At 41.0% G+C, this 19,883-nt stretch overlaps 1 protein-coding gene across 2 annotated transcripts in view; it reads right to left on the reverse strand.

Moving 5' to 3' along the window:
• The window catches only part of LOC132820840 (sorting nexin-9-like), a 93,119-nt gene that overhangs the window by 15,517 nt on the left and 57,719 nt on the right, over positions 1-19,883 (reverse strand). For both annotated transcript variants that reach the window (XM_060833185.1, XM_060833186.1), the window contains exons 9-12: positions 14,582-14,699; positions 5,700-5,830; positions 3,746-3,846; positions 2,327-2,427 (exon numbers count right to left, since the gene is read on the reverse strand). In XM_060833185.1, the coding sequence (XP_060689168.1) occupies positions 2,327-2,427; positions 3,746-3,846; positions 5,700-5,830; positions 14,582-14,699 (451 nt within the window). The remainder of the gene's footprint in view (positions 1-2,326; positions 2,428-3,745; positions 3,847-5,699; positions 5,831-14,581; positions 14,700-19,883) is intronic.

Raw genomic sequence — 19,883 nt, forward strand, 5'->3', positions numbered from 1 at the left:
TTCATGGCATTGTGGGCAAATGGACCTCAATGGTTCTGAAAGCAATCTACCTCCACTGTCTGAAGGGAACCTGAAATGGGCAATAAATGCTGGCCCAAACTGCAACACCGTCATCCTACAAATGGAACAAAAATCTCTGAGTGCCTCAAAGTAGCCTGCAGCCAAATGCTCGATCAACATTGTGTGAAGCTCCTAAAACTGGATGTACTGCTCTCACTTCAAAATTTTAACAGAGCTTTTACCTACTTCAAGAAAAGTCACATACTGCTCAAAAAACGTGAAGTTGGGCAGCGAATGACAGGCATTCAATTTTTTTGTTACATCTGTCTCCTGCTTCTTTTCACAAAGTGAAAAAGATGCTAGGCCGACAAATACAAATGTGTCTTCTTTTACCATTGAAGGACATTATGTAATACTTGGACAATCAGCTCATGAATTGTATTCGTACTAAGAAATCAGGTGAGTCCTGAAATCAAATCTATATCAGTTTTAAGGACAGTAACAGCAACCCTGCCACAGTGCTGCCATCCCTAATTGGTTATTGTAGATAGCACAACAAGACAAGACAATATTCAGATCTAATAATATTGTATCAGACAAGATAATCATAAAACAAATCCAATAAAATCCACAACAATAAGTGGTGTTAAATTTTACAAATTTGTTGTGAAGTTAGCAGATGAAGAAATCTTTTGCTACTATGTGACAACTATTGCATATTAAAATATGTTCAAACAATGCATTAGATATATTTGTAAATCAGATTTGCAGGATTTGAATACACAACATTTTATATACAAATCATTTACTATGTAAATACATAGAGAATATTAACTATTTTTGGTTGGCATCCAAGTAAGTCCTACTAATGCTAGCCTCCTAAATGTGGTAACTGATAAAAAACGCAAGACCAATATGGAAGAAACCAAAGTTTCATCATCTTTATCTCTAAGATTCCTATTTATTATGGTGACATAAAAGACCGGTTTGCATTTAATCTAGGGCCTAACATGGTCTAAAAAATCCAGAATGTTTTACAACCAATAAAATATTTTCGAAGTGATGTCTGTGATGTAGAAAATTAAATGTTCAATTGGTTATGCTTGAATCACTTTAATCAAGCTTCCCTCCCTACCATAGTACTGAACCAGCACTAATTAAAGTCACAAATGACATTCTTCATGATTGCTGTTTTTCTCAGCTTTTGACATGGTCATTCTAGCCCAGAGATGACAGTCCTTAGTCGCCCAACTCAATGAGACTGTCCCACCTTGGTTAAACTCCTGTTTATCCAAGGGTGTTCACAGCATTTCCAACAAGGCCTTCTCGTTTTACATCTGCATCATTACATCCAGAGTTTCCAAAGGATCTATGTTACGAACCTCCTATTCATGTGGTTAAACAACAGCTAGCAAAATGCAAATGAAAATACAGTTTGAATAACAGAGGGATGCTAGCGGTGGCTACAGGCAGTGAAGAGGGGCAAGTCAGCAAATGTACAAAGAAACTTGACTTGATGCACAGGACAGAAATATCTTCATCTTAAATTGGGAGAGAAAACTAACAAGTATCTAGTTAACTGCTGAAGGAACATTTTTTAAAAAGCATAAATGCTTGGTGGCCAGAAGGATGATGGAAGGTGAACAGGTGACAAGAAACCAGAGTTAAAATGGAGACATTAATGAAAAGATCTCTAAAAAAATTTTACTATTATTTAAACAAAGTTCAGGAAAAATCAAAGTAAAAGGCTACTCTTGAAGTACAATTTATCAGTTACAATTTGTGGCACCAGGCATATATGGGTCTGATATGTGCCTCAAAGATTGAATGCTAAAACAGTACTATGTAGAAGTGTACATGGTTATACAGATTTCATACAGTCTAATGACATTTTCAATTAAGCAATAGATGAAACATTGCATTTTACATATAATATATTCCCAATGGATGAATATAACTTCTGCTCGATAAGGTAATAAATATAGGATAAGGTTTAGAAAAATGTACTCATGTTACAGCATTATGATTTCATCTAAATCTAGACTTTTAAACTAATCTGGTATTGGCAACAAAACAAACTGATTTTAACTAGCAATATCCTTGTCCCAGACTTACAAAATTTACTACAATAGTACAAAATTACTACTGATTAGTTGGTTGTTGTGTTTGGCTTTAAACTGGTTACAGAATAAACATTATTGTTAAATTTCAGATCCATATAAATTAGTACTCCCAATACCACTGATGGAAAATACTTGAGTCACTGTAATGGTGTTGTTCTTGAAGATGCATTTTTATTTTTTTAAACAAGCATTTTTACACGTACATCCAGTGCACCGTGCCATGTGTTCCTCTGTCACTGTTATAAGACTTCTAACACTTTCTCCCATACATTTGGCAAAGGTCAAATATTTTTCTGGTTCTTCTCTGCCAATTAAAAGAAAGAAAAATCAATAAATAAGACTAACCATTTTTAAAATGTTAACAGCTATATAAATATTAAATTCAATACTTAAACTTTAATTAGCATTTTGACTTTCTTAGCTCATCTTAGATTTGTTCTACCATATTAATAGAGTCTATTTTGAACCTCCCAAGACAGCATGACAGATGCAGAATCAGCAACTTGTGGTATATTGCGACAATACTTTGGCTTTAAGAGGTGTATTTGATCCTCATTTTTTAATATATAATGAAGAAACGTTGAGACAGAGGTGCCGAACAGTCTGCTTCAAAGCCCATAAAGTACAGCTCTCCCTTTCTCTCTCTCTATCTAAGTCTGCTCTGGATGACTTGCTTCCTGGACTGAAGAACTGCACGTGAGACAAGCTATTTTTCTGCATTTGCCTTTGCCGAGTATGTGTGTATGGGACATTACTATGTTGAAACAGTAACTGCTGAGTTGTTAAATAATTTATTATTCTGTTAAGTTTTCCAATAGAGTTAACTTCTGTCCTGAGCTTGAAGGTTTATTTTCAGATGTTTCGTCACCATTACTAGGTAACATCATTAGTGAGAGCCTCTGGTGAAGTGCTGGTGGTAAGTCCCGCTTCTCTATTTATAGGTCTTGGTTTCTTAAGGTGGGTAATGTCATTTCCGACACTTTTTTTTCAAGGTAAGGTAGGTAGGGTCTAAATCGATGCGTTTATTGATGGATTTCTGATTAGAATGCCGTGCCTCTAAAAATTCTCCTGCGTGTCTTTGTTTCACCTGTCCTAGGATGTGTGTGTTGTCTCAGTCAAAATGGTGTCCTTCTTTGTCTGTATGTATAGAAACTAGTGATAGTGGGTCGTGTCTTTTGTTAACTTATTCCAATTTCCTCTTTCTTTTGTTGTATTTTAACTGTAGTGTATGAATAAAGTGTGTTTTGCTTCAAAACTGGGAGTTTGACCAAACAAATTGTTATGGAACACTAACACCTAGCACTTGCCTTTAAGATACAGTAAAAGCTAGAATCTAGGCTATCTTCTTAATATATTTTTAAGGGGGTTTGGTGGTCCATAGCAACATGACATTTATTTGTCATACAATCAAACTTTATGTGCAGGCAAAGTACCCACCAATTTATGAATCTAAACTGCCCAAAAAACGTTTTCATACCACTCGTTTAAACCATGGGAATGTGGATATATTTTCACTTAAAAATATCTGTTTGCTTTTCCTAAGCAAACCATTATAGCAGTTTTAGGACTGATTGTTGTCACAACAGTTGACCATGTGCATAGTCAAAAAAAAACACTCTTACCCATTCAGCAGCCGAAACTCTGATGATGGCATTATTTCAGAGAATATCATTCCTCCAACAGCTTCATCCTTCTCTGCATTTCTTTTACCAGATTTCCAATCCTAGGAGGGATTAACTTTATTCATTCAAATTCAGAAAAATGTGTCATAATGTGCAATAACCTGAATAAGTCACCACTAGACATTGCTGGGTTTGATGCTGAAAATTGTACTGCTTCCATTGTTTCAATAGTATTCTTTTTCATAAAATTTCCAAATTTCTCATGAATTGTCATGTTTATGAAAGCGGGGAGATAATTTCCTACTGTTGGTACTTAATGTCATAATCAAATATGTGCAACCACATATAGCACAGGGTAATTAGAACATAGAACATTATAGTGCAGTAATAGGCCCTTCAGCCCTCGACGTTGTGCCGACCAGTCATACCAATCTGAAGCCCATCTAACCTACACTATTCCTAACTACTCTCTGAGTAAAGAAACTACCTCTGACATCTGTCCTATATCTATCACCCCTCAGTTTAAAGCTTTGCCCCCTTGTGCTCGCTGTCACCATACTTGGAAGAAGGCTCTCCCAGTCCACCCTATCTAACCCTCTGATTATCTTATAAGTCCCTATTAAGTCACCTCTCAACCTTCTTTTCTCCAACAAAAACAGCCTCAAATCCCTCAGCCTTTCCTCGTGAGACCTCCCCTCCATTCCAGGCAACATCCCAGTAAATAACCTCATGGTTCCGGAACTCGATCCCTCTATTAATAAAAGCTAAAACATTGTATGCCTTCTTAACAACCCTGTCAACCTGGGTGGCAACTTTCAAGGATCTATGTACCTGGACACCGAGATCTCTCTGCTCATCTACACTACCAAGAATCTTCCTATTAGCCCAATACTTTGCATTCCCGTTACTCTGACCAAAGTGAATCACCTCACACTTGTCCGCATTAAACTCCATTTGCCATCTCTCTGCCCAGCTCTGCACCTTATCTAAGTCTCTCTGTAGCCTACAACATCCTTCATCACTATCCACAACTCCACCAACCTTAGTGTCGTCTGCAAATTTACTAACCCACCCTTCTACACTCTCATCCAGGTAGTTTATAAAAATGACAAACAGCAGTGGACCCAACACCGACCCTTGCGGTACACCATTGGTAACTGGACTCCAGGATGAACATTTCCCATCAACCACCACTCTCTGTCTTCTTTCAGCAAGCCAATTACTGATCCAAACTGCTATATCTCCCACAATCCCATTCCTCCGCATTTTGTACAATAGCCTACTGTGGGGAACCTTATCGAACGCCTTGCTGAAATCCATATACATCACATCAACCAGTTTACTCTCATCTACCTGTTTGGTCACCTTTTCAAAGAACTCAATAAGGTTTGTGAGGCATGATCTACCCTTCACAAAACTGTGCTGACTATCCCTAATCAAATTATTCTTTTCTAGATGATTATAAATCCTATCTCTTATAACCTTTTCCAACACTTTACCTTCTTCTGATTTCTCTCATTCTAATTTAGGTAGTGGAATTGAAAAAAAATAATGTCTGGAACTCATAAAAGTGATTTACACAGTTTTGATTGGAACCAGTTTTGATTGGAAATGGAAGAGAGAGGGATTCAAACCTTCAGGTGCCTAGTTCTACATCAGTGAACATGAGTAACCTATTGGATCAATCATGATCATTTTGTCCACCTTCTAATTAAGAAGCGATGAAAATATTCATTTTGTATCTGCACTATTTAATATTTGAGTTGAGGCGATCATTAGCTATTCCAGCTCAGACTATTACAAGAGTTTAACGAGGCTAAACTAAGAAAGCTGCAATTCCTGTGAAATGAATAAATATCAGAATAAATAGTTAAGATAGGGTACAGAAATTCAAAATGGTTTTCTATACATAACGGTGGTTTACTTTCCTGAAAGTATTGGCTTGAACACTTACTTTTTCATCTCTTCTTCTGATAAAGTGTTGAAAGATCTCACTGTGAGAGATAATAGGGTGGCGCGATATGCGGTTAATCCAGGCCTGCAAACCACCCATACGAGCCTGCACAAAGTCATCACTGTACCTCCCTGCAGATGGAAATCAATCAAAAGAAAACCAAAATACAGCTCACAGCAAATCTATGGATTGGCAATTAATTATTTATAAAAACAGAATCATAGCACAGAACAAGGCTCTTTTGCCTACCCTGGTTTTACTGAGTCTTTGGAAGAGTTTTTTAAACCAATTTTAAGTTAGTGTTCTGTACCATATCAGTGTAACTGCTTTAACAGTACTTATCTAACTCTCTTTTGAATTTGACTATGGGGTGGATTCTTACCATTTTATTTTTGGCTAAATGTGAGTCATGCCAAGTTTGGTGAAATGCAGAGTTTGCTGCAAGACCCAGTGAGTTTTCTCACTGTATCTTACCAAGCCAGTTGCACAGTGGCCTTGTAATTATGGCACCAGGGATGCCAGTATACAATGTCCTTCACCACTCCTTCAGCCTAAGTGCCCGATTTCTCTCTGCTCCTCACACTCACTCTGCTACTACACCCAACTTCCTCCAGGGGTCATGCTCTGTCACTGTCACTGCAACATCTTCCCCACATAACCTCACCTACCCCAACCCCCATTACCACCAACCCTGCAAACGTACTGCGCTGCCTATTCACTCTCTGGACCTAAACCAACAATGATAGCTATGCAATTCTCTTGCATCTTATATAATACCTGTCTTTCTCTCATTCCATAAGTAAAGCAGTCCACAATAAGGCAGAATGAGTCAAGACACATGGTGCGCTGCCTATTATTTGGCTTCTCACTCTAGATGAGCAGAGGGTTCTGACTCTGACTGCCGTGAGCAGGGCCTTGACTGGTATTGAAGGCTGCCTTTGAATTACTGAGCTGGGAACTCCCTGGGGAAAGGCTGTCGGGGCTTGATTGAAGCCTGCTGGCAATTGTGTCCAACTTCCTGGCTTTGTGTCTGCACTAAATGGCATGACAAGCGAGTAGTTGCATGACCCAGATATCTCTGCCTGAGGGGGAATGGGAGCAAATTGCAAGAAGAGATAATGCAGGAATGTTGTGAGCATCCAGGCCAAGTTAGTGAACGTGCACTAGAATAGTAAGCAACAAGCCTCAAGATGCAGCCTGGTCCAGTCCAGAGCTGTCCCACTGACGATTAGTGTATTTGCTGCAGCTTTGCAATGATAGTTGCTAGTACAGCCATACGTAAATCACTGAAATGCAGCAGAATCTGATAAGGTGTATCAAAATATTGAGATGACATAATTTTTTTTTCCCCTATCTAGTTGTCCAATCAGCCTAAACCACACTCAGCTCATGTATTGAAAAGCCAGGAAGATGGATTCAGAGAATGTTGCAGCACAGAAAGGATCCATTTAGTCTGGAATAACCATTCTGGTTCTTTGAAAGAGCAGCCAATTAGCCAATTCCTCCCTCAGATTATTCCCCTTCAAGTGTATATCCAACTCTTTTTTTTGTAAGTTACCATTGAAACTGCACCATTTATTCAAACAGTACGAGGCACATCATAGCAACTCAATGTATAGGAAAATATTTTCATTATTGCCCTCCCTTCTCAGTCCAGTCCGTGGCCAATTATTTTCTTTCTGTGTCCTCTTCCTTTCACTGGAAATCATTTCTTCCTGTTTGCCTTCATAACATCTCCATTAAATCAATCTGTAACATCTCTGCTTTAAGGGAGAACAATTCCGCCTTTGCTACTACTTGTACATAATGGAGACCAACATTTCTGGTTCATTCTCTTAAATATCATTGGAATCACCTTCAAAGCTTTGACATCTTCATTAAAGTATAATCCAAGAACTGAAACAAAGAACAGTTGAGGCTGAACCAGTGTTTTGTAAAGGTTGAGCATGACTTTCTTCCTTTTGTTCCTTATAAAGCCAGGGGGGTTCCATGTGTTATTTTCAGAGCTGATCAACTACTTTCACTGCCTTTAAAGATGAATGCACATAAATCCATCATCGCACAACCTCGCTAATTGAAACTACATAATTTGGTTTATACTGGCTCCCTAGTTATTCTGAAATCTATCAACAAAAGGAACAGCGATATATGTTCATGTCAGCATAATGAGTGACATGAAAGAGAACTTGCAGGCGGGTGGTGGTCTCCTGTATCTACTCCGCTTATTCTTCTAGATGGTAGTGGTTCTATGTTTGGTAGGTACTATCTAAGGAGCCTTGGTGAAGTTCTGCAGTGCTTCTTGTAGACGGTGCACATGACTGATACAGAGCATTGTAATGGAGGGAGCTGATGTTTGCAGATGCAGTGCCAATCCAGTGATTTGCTTTGTCCTGGATGGTGACAAGCTTCCAGATTGTTGTTGGAGCTGCACTCATCCAGGCAAGTCTGAAGTATTCTGTCACACTCCTGACTTGTCCTTTATGGACAGGCTGGGGGGAGGCTGGGTGTCCATTACCCATTGCAGTATTCAGAGCCTCTGATCTATTCTTGTAGCCGTTCTTGCTCATATGGCTAGTCCAGTTCAGATTCTGGTCACAGGATTTTAATGATGGGTGATTTAGCCATGGTAATGCCACAGAACGTCAAGGGATAATGATTTGATTTTCTTTTATTGAGGATTGTCATTGCCTGCCACTTATGGGACGTGAATGTTAGTTATGACTTGTCATCCCAAGCCTGGGTATTGTCCAGATCTTGCTGTATTTGAACATGAACTGCATCAATATCTGAGGAGTCATAAATGGTGCTGAACATTGTGCAATCATGAGTAAACATTCTCACTTCCGACCTTATGACAGCAGAAAGGTCATTGACAATTCAGCTGAAGATGATACTTGCCACGTACCTACCCAAACCTGGATATTGTCCTGGCCTTGCTGCATTTGGACATGGACTGCTTCAGTATCTGAGTGTCCGTGGATGCTGCTGAACATTATGCATTTGTCGGCGAACATTCCGATTTTTGGTCTTATGATGGAGGGAAGGTCGTTGATGAAGCAGCTGAAGATGATTGTGCCTAACACACTACCCTGATGAACTCATGCAGAGATTTCCTGGAGCTAAGATGATTGACCTCCAAACACCACAACTATCTTCCCATATGTTACATATGACTCGAACAAGTGGAGAACCCCCCAACCAATACCCATTAAATTCCAGTTTTGCTGGAGGTCCATGATATCAAATACAGTCAAATGAGTTTCTTAATGTCAGGGGCTGTCACTCTGTGGAATTCAGCTCTTTTGTCAATGCATGAACCAAGGCTGTAATGAGATCAGGAACAGAATGACTTTGGCAGAACCCAAACTGAGCATCACTGAGCAGGTCATTGCTGAGCAGTTGCTGCTTGACAGCACTGTTGATGACACCTTCTATCACTATACTGATGAGCGAGAGTAGACTAACAGGGTGATAACTGGCCGGGTTGGATTTGTCTGGCTTTTTGTGTATAGGACGTACCTGTGCAATTTTCCACATTGTTGGGTAGATGCCGGTGTTGTAACTCTACTGGAACAGCTTGGCTCAGGGAGCAGCAAGTTCTGGAGCAGAAATCTTCAGTACTTTTGCCAGAATGTTGTCTTAGCCCATAGCCTTTTCAGTATCTCAAAGTGAATCAAATTGACTGAAGACTGGCATCTGTGATGCAGGTGTTCTCCAGAGAAGGCTGAGATGAATCATCCACTCGGTATTTCTGGCTGAAGATTGTTGCAAATAATTCAACCTTACTTTTTCCACTGATGTACAGGGCTTTCCCATCATTGAGGATGCAGATATTCGTACAACCTCATGATCCAGTGAGTTGCTAACTGAAATGTAGCAAAACTGTAGAGCTCGCATATGATCCACTGATTGTAGAATTGCTTCGCTATGCTTATCTCTTGTTGCTTATGTTGTTTGGCACAAAGTAGCCCTATTTCATAGCTTTCCCGGGTTGACATCTCATTTTAAGTAGGCCTGTTGCTGCTTCTGGTGTGTTCTCCTGCACTCTCCATTGAAAGAGATGATCCCCTGGCTTGATCGTAATGGTATTTTGGGGGAAATGCCATGCGACGAGGTTGCAGATTGTGTTGGAATAGTATTCTGATGCTGTTGATTGCCACCTGCCTTATGGATGTCCAGTTTGACTTGCGACATCTGCTTTAGGTCTATCCCATTTAGTATTGTGATAATGAACGGTATCCTCAACGTGCAGACAGGACTTTAACTCCATAAAGACTGTGCAGTAGTCACTCTTACTGATTCTATCATGCACAATGCATTTTCAGCAGGTACATAGGTGAGGAAGAGGTCAAGTACGTTTCTTTCTCACTGTTGCTGCAGACCTAGTCCAAAAGCAATATCAGTTCGGACTCAACCAACGCAATCAGTAGTGCTGCTGCTGAGCTGTTCTGGTGATGGGCATTCTGTCTCTTTGCCAACCTCAGTGCTTCCTCCAAGTGGTCTTCAACATGGAAGAGTACTGATTCATCAGCTGAGGGAGGAGATACTTTAGTAAACAGCAGGAGGTTTCCTTGCTCAAGTTTGACATGAGAGATGAAGTTTGAAGTCAATGTTGAGGACTCTGAGGGCAACTCCCTCCTGACTGTTTACCAGCAATACACAACTTCTGCTGTGTCTGTCTTGCTGGTAGGACAATGCATACTCAGGGATTGTGATTGTGATGTCTGGGACATTTTGTAATATCTGATTTGGAGAGTATGATGACGCCAGGTTGTTGCTTGACTAACCTGTGTGACAACTGCCCCACTAGATCCCAAAAGTTAGTAGGGAAGATTTCGCAGGTTTGACAGGGCTGAGTTTGCCATTGTTTTTCTGGTGTCAAGGTTAGTACCAAATGGTCCATTTGGTTTCATTCATTTTTTTAAGCCTTTTTCATGGTTGATACGACTGAGTGGCTTGCTAGGCCATTTCAGCAGGCAATTTAGATTCACCCCAGGCTGCAGGTCAGGAGTGATATGGAAGTCAGACCAAGCAAAGATTTCAATTTTTGTTCTCTAAATGACATTAGTAATCCAGATGTGTTTTAACAGCAATTGACAATGGTTTTATTGTCACTATTAGACTTTTAATTCCAGATTGCACTGAAATCAAATTCCATTATCTGCCATGGTGGAATGGAAATCCAGAACATCATCTGGGTGTCTGGTTTACTAGTCAGTGATAATACCAAATCTCCCAGTTGCCCAATCTATTTCTTCTTCATGTTCTCTACTCCTCCTCGCTGTTTATGACATCATTAATATAATTAATTCAAATATTCAGGGAATGTTTGGGGGATATTTTACAAATACAAAAATGCCACTATTCACTACTGAGTGAAACATTCTAATAATGGCTTCATACAGTAATAAGGGATTATCATGACAAAGAAAAAATATAACGGTCTGTGGTGAGTTTCACGAGAATTCATCACTCTGCCATTTCATTAGGTCTCAAAGTTGATTATTCCCAAGTTAGTGGTTGAGTGGAAAAGTAGTCGTGCTCTGCACTAAAACAAAGTAAAGTATCTAACAGTAAATGATTATAGAGATTACTGAGGAAAAAATTATAAATGCTACACAGAACAAAGATTCCCAAATTGCTGTGGTTGTGAACATAGTATTCTAAGTTGTGCAATAGGTCAGCAGCTGATGCTGAAGACAGAGTATCAATGAACATTCTGGAACTGTGTTTCTTCAGGACCTTTCCTTAGGAACTTAAAAGTGTGGAGGCGATAGTTCATTCTAGGATAGATGGTTCTGTATTTATGGAAGACCAATTTAGATAATTTGTTCTAACAAAACTAAGAACTGAGGATGCTAGAGATCTGAAAACAAACAAATAGCAAATACCAAATTATATAAAAATAATCAAAAGCAGAAATCTCAGCAGGTCTGGTAGTGAGGGAAAATAGTTTTAACATTTCAAATCCATAGACACTTTTTCAGAACAATCATTGGACTTAAAACATTACTGCTGTTTTCCCTCCACTGCCAGACCCATGGAGATTCTCTGTGTTTTCTGTTTTTGTTTGTTTGTAGATAAACTGCTGCTTGTTACTTGAGTAAAGTGGCATTTTTTCAACAGGGACAGTTAAAATAAGCAGCACCTTGAAAACCTATGTAGAGTGAGTAGCATCACTAGTTTTTGGAGAGGAACTTTAAATATCCATTAAAATTTTCACTTTTTGCTTATAACAGAAAACAGCTTTAATTAAAACATGTTAAAACTACGGAGGTATGGCATTGAGGATACATTAGAGGTTTGGATTAGGAATTGGCTGGCTGGAAGGAGACAGAGGGTAGTAGTTGATGGATTATGTTCATCTTGGAGCGCAGTTACTAGCGGTGTACCACAAGGATCTGTTTTGGGACCATTGCTTTTTGTTATCTTTATAAATGATCTAGAGGAAGGACTTGAAAGCTGGGTAAGCAAGTTTGCGGATGACACAAAAGTCGGTGGAGTTGTGGATAGTGAGGAAGGAAGTGGTAGGTTACAGCGGGATATAGATAAGTTGCAGAGCTGGGCGGAAATGTGGCAAATGGAATTCAATGTAGCTAAGTGCGAAGTCGTTCACTTTGGTAGGAATAACAAGATGATGGATTACTGGGCTAATGGTAGGCTACTTGGTAGTGTGGATGAGCAGAGGGATCTTGGTGTCCATGTACACAGATCTCTGAAAGTTGCCACCCAGGTAAATAGTGCTGTGAGGAAGGCATATGGTGTACTGGGCTTTATTGGCAGAGGAATTGAGTTCCGGAGTCCTGAGGTCATGTTGCAGTTGTATAAGACTCTGGTGAGGCCTCATCTGGAGTATTGTGTGCAGTTTTGGTCGCCATACTATAGGAAGGATGTGGAAGCTTTAGAACGAGTGCAGAGGAGGTTTACCAGGATGTTGCCTGGAATGGTAGGAAAATCTTATGAGGAAAGGCTGAGGCACTTGGGGCTGTTCTCATTGGAGAAGAGAAGGTTTAGGGGAGATCTGATAGAAGTGTATAAGATGATTAGGGGTTTAGATAGGGTAGATACTAAGAACCTTTTACCGCTAATGGAGTCAGGTGTTACTAGGGGACATAGCTTTAAATTAAGGGGTGGTAGGTATAGGACAGATGTTAGGGGTAGATTCTTCACACAGCGGGTTGTGAGTTCATGGAATGCCCTGCCCGTATCAGTGGTGAACTCTCCTTCTTTATGGTCATTTAAGCGGGCATTGGATAGGCATTTGGAAGTTATTGGGCTAGTATAGGTTAGGTAGGATTCGGTCGGCGCAACATCGAGGGCCGAAGGGCCTGTACTGCGCTGTATCCTTCTATGTTCTATGTTCTATATAAAATAAGAGATATGATAATTACAAAGGCAAAACAGTGTGACAGATCGGAGATCGGAATGCCAGTATGTCATAAAATTCCAAAGAACTATACATACTTGAAGTATAGAAATTGGCCATTCAAATAGAGTCATAGAGATGTACTGCACAGAAACAGACCCTTCGGTCCAACTCGTCCATGCTGACCAGATATCTCAACCCAATCTAGTCCCACCTGCCAGCACCTGGCCCATATCCCTCCAAACCCTTACTATTCATATACCCATCCAGATGCCTTTTAAATGTTGCAATTGTACCAGCCTCTTCTAGCACTCCACTTCCTCTAGCAACTCATTCCATACACGTACCACCCTCTGAGTGAAAACGTTGCCCTTTCAGTCTCTTTTATATTTTTCCGCTCTCACCCGAAACCTATGCCCCCTAGTTATGGACTCCCCCAACCCAGGGAAAAGACTTCGCCTGGGGGTGACCTTATAGAGGTTTACAAAATTATGAGGGGCATGGATAGGATAAATAGACAAAGTTTTTTCCCTGGGGGTGGGGAGTCCAGAACTAGAGGGCGTAGGTTTAGGGTGAGAGGGGAAAGATATAAAAGAGATCTAAGGGGCAACTTTTTCACACAGAGGGTAGTACGTGTATGGAATGAACTGCCAGTGGATGTGGTGGAGGCTGGTACAATTGCAACATTTAAGAGTCATTTGGATGGGTATATGAATAGGAAGGGTTTGGAGGGATATGGGCCGGGTGCTGGCAGGTTGGACTAGATTGGGTTGGGATATCTGGTCGGCATGGACAGGTTGGACCGAAGGGTCTGTTTCTATGCTGTACATCTCAATGACTCTATGAACTTGATTTACACAGTGCTCAGTTTTATTTTGTGGTGACAATGAAGTAGATAATGAAGCAAAGGTGTATAATAGTCTGCCAACTTGATATGAACAATTTTGTACTGCCTTTCAAGATTAACTTGAGATGGCTTAAATACAGCATTCAGAAGTCACACAACACCACGTTATAGTCCAACAGGTTGTTTGAAATCACAAGCTTTCGGACCTTCCAAGCAATCTGAAAGCCTGTGATTTCAAATAACCCTGTTGGACTTTAACCTAGTGGCATGTGATTTCTGACTTTGTCCACCTCAGTGTAACATCAAATACAGCCTTCACAAAGTTCAAAAGCACCATTCAACAGATTCAACTTTTTAAATCATTCGGCTGGGTTTTTCACATTCAAATCATTCTGTTGCAAAAGTAAACCTGTGAACTCTCAAGATCATAAAATTAAACAGCTGTTAAGTAATTATTTACCAAATTAGAGTTCAATCAGATTAGGTCAATTAAATGACAAACATTATCTAAATAATGTAAACAAAAACCCAAGTTCTAACAACTGAATATCTGTAATGTTTTCTGCTAAATTTGCAATTTCTGCCATACTTGCAGTTTTATTACGAGTGAATATGGGCTGTAGTGGCAAGCCTTAAATTAATTCATAACATTGGCCATTTAGTACTTACATGGAATATCTTTTTCTGGAAGTAGTGGGATTGGGATTATGGATCCAAACTTCTCTATGAGCCGACAGTACAGCCAGTCAAAATGTTTGTATCGATGGTAAACTGAGATATTTGTATCCTAAAAGTGTTAACAAATGAACTTTGTAAACATTCTGGATGGCAAAACATGTTGAGAAATTATCAAATAAATGTGAATATCAAATTCAAGCATTTACATTGGTAAAATAATGGGTACCAGTTCAATGCAATTTCAAAAAGGTCTACTAATGCACCTTCTGATCACTTAATTAAGCAGTCAGTGGTGCTAAAGCAAAACCTGTGCGGTAGCATATTAAAGAGATTTCCTTTATCAGTCTGGCATTTGAAAGGGATCAGGGTCCGTTGTAGAGTCAGAGAGATGTACAGCACAGAAACAGACTTTGGTGCAACTTGTCCATGCTGACCAGACATCCCAATGCAATCTAGTCCCACCTGCCAGCACCCAGCTCATATCCCTCCAAACCCTTCCTATTCATACACCCATCCAGATGCCTTTTAAATGTTGCCATTGTATTTGTCTCCACCACATCCTCTAGCAGCTCATTCCAACACATTCTGAAAACGTTGTCCCTTAAGGTCCCTTTTTTATCTTTCTCCTCTCACCCTAAACCTATGACATCTAGTTCTGGACTCCCCCACCCCAGGGAAAAGACTTTGTCTATTTATCCTATCCATGCCACTCATGATTTTATAAACCTCTATAAGGCCATCCCTCAGCCTCTGACCCTCAAGGGAAAACAGCCCCAGCCTATTCAACCTCCCCCTATAGCTCAAATCCTCAACCTCTTTGTAAATCTTTTCTGAACCCTTTCAAGTTTCACAACATCTAGTTTAGTTTGGGAACATGGTCGGTGTTGACTAGTTGAATCGAAGAGTCTGTTTCCATGCTGAACGATGCTATAAGTCATCCTTCCGATAGGAAGGAGACCACAATTGCACGCAATATACCAAAAGTGGCCTAACCCATATCTTGAACAGCTGCAACATGACCTCCCAATTCCTGTACTCAATACTCTGACCAATAAAGGAAAGCATACCAGGCACCTTCTTCACTATCCTATCTACCTGCGACTCTACTTTCAAGTAACTATGAACCTGCACTCCAAGGTCTCTTTGTTCAGCAACAGTCTTGAGGACCTTACCATTAAGTGTAAGTCCTGCTAAGATTTGCTTTCCCAAAATGCAGCACCTCACATTAATCTAAACTAACACCATCTGCCATTCCTCAGCCCATTGGCCCATCTGATCAAGATCCCGTTGTAGTCTGAGGTAACCTTCTTCGTTGTCCACTACACCTCCAATTTAGGTGTCATCTGCAAACTTACTAACTGTACCTCTTGTGCTCAGATTCAAGTCATTTACATAAATGATGAGAAGTCGTGGATCCAGCACTGATCTTTGTGGCACTCTACTGGTAACAGGCCTCCAGTCTGAAAAAGAAACCTCCACCACCACCCTCTGTCTTCTACCTTTGAGCCAGTTCTGTGTCCAAGTGGCTCGTTCTCTCTGTATTCTATGAGATCTAACCTCGCTAATCAGTCTTCCATTGGGAACCTTCTTGAACGCCTTACTGAAGTTCATATAGGTCATGTCCACCACTCTGCCCTCATCAATCCTCTGCTATTTCTGCAAAAAATACGATCAAGTTTGTGAGACATGATTTCCTTCACATAAAGCTTAAAAATGTGTTGCTGGAAAAGCGCAGCAGGTCAGGCAGCATCAAAGGAGAAGGAGAATCGACGTTTCGGGCATAAGCCCTTCTTCAGGAATTCTTCAGAAACGTCGATTCTCCTTCTCCTTTGATGCTGCCTGACCTGCTGCGCTTTTCCAGCAACACATTTTTAAGCTCTGATCCCCAGCATCTGCAGTCCTCACTTTTTCCTTCACATAAAGCCATGTTGACAATTCCAAATCAGTCCTTGCCTTTCCAAATGCATGTACATCCTGTCCCTCAGGATTCCCTCCAACAACTTGCCCACCATCGACATCACGCTCACCGGTCTACAATTCCCTGGCTTGTCCTTACCACCTTTCTTTTATTTTATAGATATTTTTATTGAAAATTTAACATATTTTTACAAGTTCACAAATAAAAAAGTACCCCAAGTATAAACATTGATATACAATTAAATCTTAAATAAATAATAACCAAACTTTATCAAACAGAAAAGAGATACCAAGAGAAAAAAAAACTCGATTAACTACTAATCTAACCTACAACTAACCAGAGTGTATAATTAAGTGTCTTACATTATTCAGGGAAGAAACAAAAACTGACGGATAACACAAAAATTGAGTAGTGAGATATGTGCTCAGAATGTGTTAACACCAAATCGTAACAAAACCCGTATTCATTTAGGACTCCTCTCCCAAGGGACTCCGGATCAGCCTGGTTTGCCATCTCAATTAAATAAAAGCCCTTGTTAGGATGGCCGAAATATCTGTATTTGTGCAATTCAAGAAGGGCTGCCATATTTTATGAAATAATTCAGTCTTTCGGTGCACCATATTTGTAAGGAAGTCAAGGGGAATACATTCCATGATTAATCTGTGCCAATTTGAAAGTCCAGGGGGGCCCTCAGCCACCCAGTTTACCAAAATATTTTTCCTTGCACAGAAAGAGGGAATAGAAAATAATCTCTTCTCATGCATATCCAGAGAGGGTAAGTTCGAAAAGTCCAAAAAGAGAGATACACGATCCACTCTAATTTCTGTTCCTAGGATTTCTGTCAGAGCACTTGCTACTTTAGTCCAATATCTACGGATCTTTTGACAGGTCCATAAACAATGTACAAGAGTGCTCACCTCTATTTTACATTTGGGACACATTGGAGATGCTCCTGCCTTAAATTTTGCCAATCGGTCCGGTGCTATATGGGCCCTATGAAGTATCTTCAGCTGGATAGCCTGAGTTCTGTTGCAGATGGTGATTCTTCTGGCATTTTCCCAAATGTCATTCCACATTTCTATAGAGATTTCCAGTCCCAAATCCTGATCCCATGTTTTAAGCAGATTGTCCTTATCTCCGATACTTCATCATGTCATAAATGATAAATAGTGCTGACCGAAGATACCCCCATTGGCCATAACACTCTACATTCCCTATCTGATTTATAAAGACTATCTAATAGTGTAATCTTCTTCTGTATGTAATCTCGAATTTGGAAGTATCGAAAGAGGTATCTATTTGGTAATCCAAATTTCTGATGCAGCTGTTCAAAAGACATCAGGACCCCTTCTTTAAACATATCCCCTAAACAGGAGATACCTCTGGACCTCCAGAGTTTAAAAGGGGCATCTGTAAGCTCTGGTTGAAATCCCCATGCTCCCACTATTGGAGCATGGGGGGATGCTTTATGTAAGTTGCCCTCATTTTGTTACATTATATTCCAAGCTTTAATTGTATTTAGTATTATAGGCTTTTTACATTGATCCGTGATGATTTTCCTCTTGTCTGAAAATATGAGGTTAATAAGTGGGCATTTTACTTGAGAACCCTCGATGTCCAGCCAGATCAATTGCTGGTCAGACAAGACCCAATCGGCTATGTAACTTAATAGGGAACTTAACTGATATTTCCTAAAGTCTGGGAAATCAAATCCTCCCCTTGCCTGTGGAAGCTGTAGCTTCTTCAGCTTAATGAGGGGCTGTCCATGATTCCAGATAAAGGAACCCAGCCAGCTATATAATTTAAGTAGTGTCAGCCTCAGCAGCATCACCGGAAGCATTCTCATAGGGTATAGGAGATGGGGCAGGACATTCATTTTAATTAGTGCTATTCTGCCTAGTAAAAAATGAGGTCTGCAGATGCTGGAGATCACAGCTGCAAATGTGTTGCTGGTCAAAGCACAGCAGGTTAGGCAGCATCTCAGGAATAGAGAATTCGACGTTTCGAGCATAAGCCCTTCATCAGGAATAAGAGAGAGAGAGCCAAGCCGGCTGAGATAAAAGGTAGGGAGGAGGGACTAGGGGGAGGGGCGATGGAGGTGGGATAGGTGGAAGGAGGTCAAGGTGAGGGTGATAGGCCGGAGTGGGGTGGGGGCGGAGAGGTCAGGAAGAGGATTGCAGGTTAGGAGGGCGGTGCTGAGTTGAGGGAACCGACTGAGACAAGGTGGGGGGAGGGGAAATGAGGAAGCTGGAGAAATCTGAATTCATACCTTGTGGTTGGAGGGTTCCCAGGCGGAAGATGAGGCGCTCCTCCTCCAGCCGTCGTGTAGTTGTGTTCTCCACCAACCCAACCTCCACCCCCGGCACCTTCCCCTGCAACCGCAGGAAATGTAAAACTTGCGCCCACACCTCCACACTCACTTCCCTCCAAGGCCCCAAGGGATCCTTCCATATCCGCCACAAGTTCACCTGTACCTCCACACACATCATCTATTGCATCCGCTGCACCCGATGTGGCCTCCTCTATATTGGTGAGACAGGCCGCTTACTTGCGGAACGCTTCAGAGAACACCTCTGGGCCGCCCGAACCAACCAACCCAATCACCCCGTGGCTCAACACTTTAACTCCCCCTCCCACTCCACCGAGGAAATGCAGGTCCTTGGACTCCTCCACCGGCAGAACACAACTACACGACGGCTGGAGGAGGAGCGCCTCATCTTCCGCCTGGGAACCCTCCAACCACAAGGTATGAATTCAGATTTCTCCAGCTTCCTCATTTCCCCTCCCCCCACCTTGTCTCAGTCGGTTCCCTCAACTCAGCACCGCCCTCCTAACCTGCAATCCTCTTCCTGACCTCTCCGCCCCCACCCCACTCCGGCCTATCACCCTCACCTTGACCTCCTTCCACCTATCCCACCTCCATCGCCCCTCCCCCTAGTCCCTCCTCCCTACCTTTTATCTCAGCCGGCTTGGCTCTCTCTCTCTTATTCCTGATGAAGGGCTTATGCTCGAAACGTCGAATTCTCTATTCCTGAGATGCTGCCTAACCTGCTGTGCTTTGACCAGCAACACATTTGCAGCTATTCTGCCTAACCAGGAAATTGGAAGGTCTTCCCATCGCTGGAGGTCCTGCCTTATCCTTTCCAGTAAATGCACAAAGTTAGCTTTGTATAAGTGACCAAATACTGGGGTAATAAAAATGCCTAAATATAAGAAACCCTCCAGGGACCACCAAAAGGGAAGGTGGGATCGGTCCCATAAGTGGGATATACTAGCAAGGCCGCCCATTGGTATAGCTTCCGATTTTGAGAAATTAATTTTATAGCCTGAAAATACACTGAATGTATTAATAACTTGGATTAACCAAGGCACGGA

The sequence above is a fragment of the Hemiscyllium ocellatum genome, chromosome 12 (assembly GCF_020745735.1).
Source record: "Hemiscyllium ocellatum isolate sHemOce1 chromosome 12, sHemOce1.pat.X.cur, whole genome shotgun sequence".
NCBI classification, from domain to species: Eukaryota; Metazoa; Chordata; class Chondrichthyes; order Orectolobiformes; family Hemiscylliidae; genus Hemiscyllium; species Hemiscyllium ocellatum.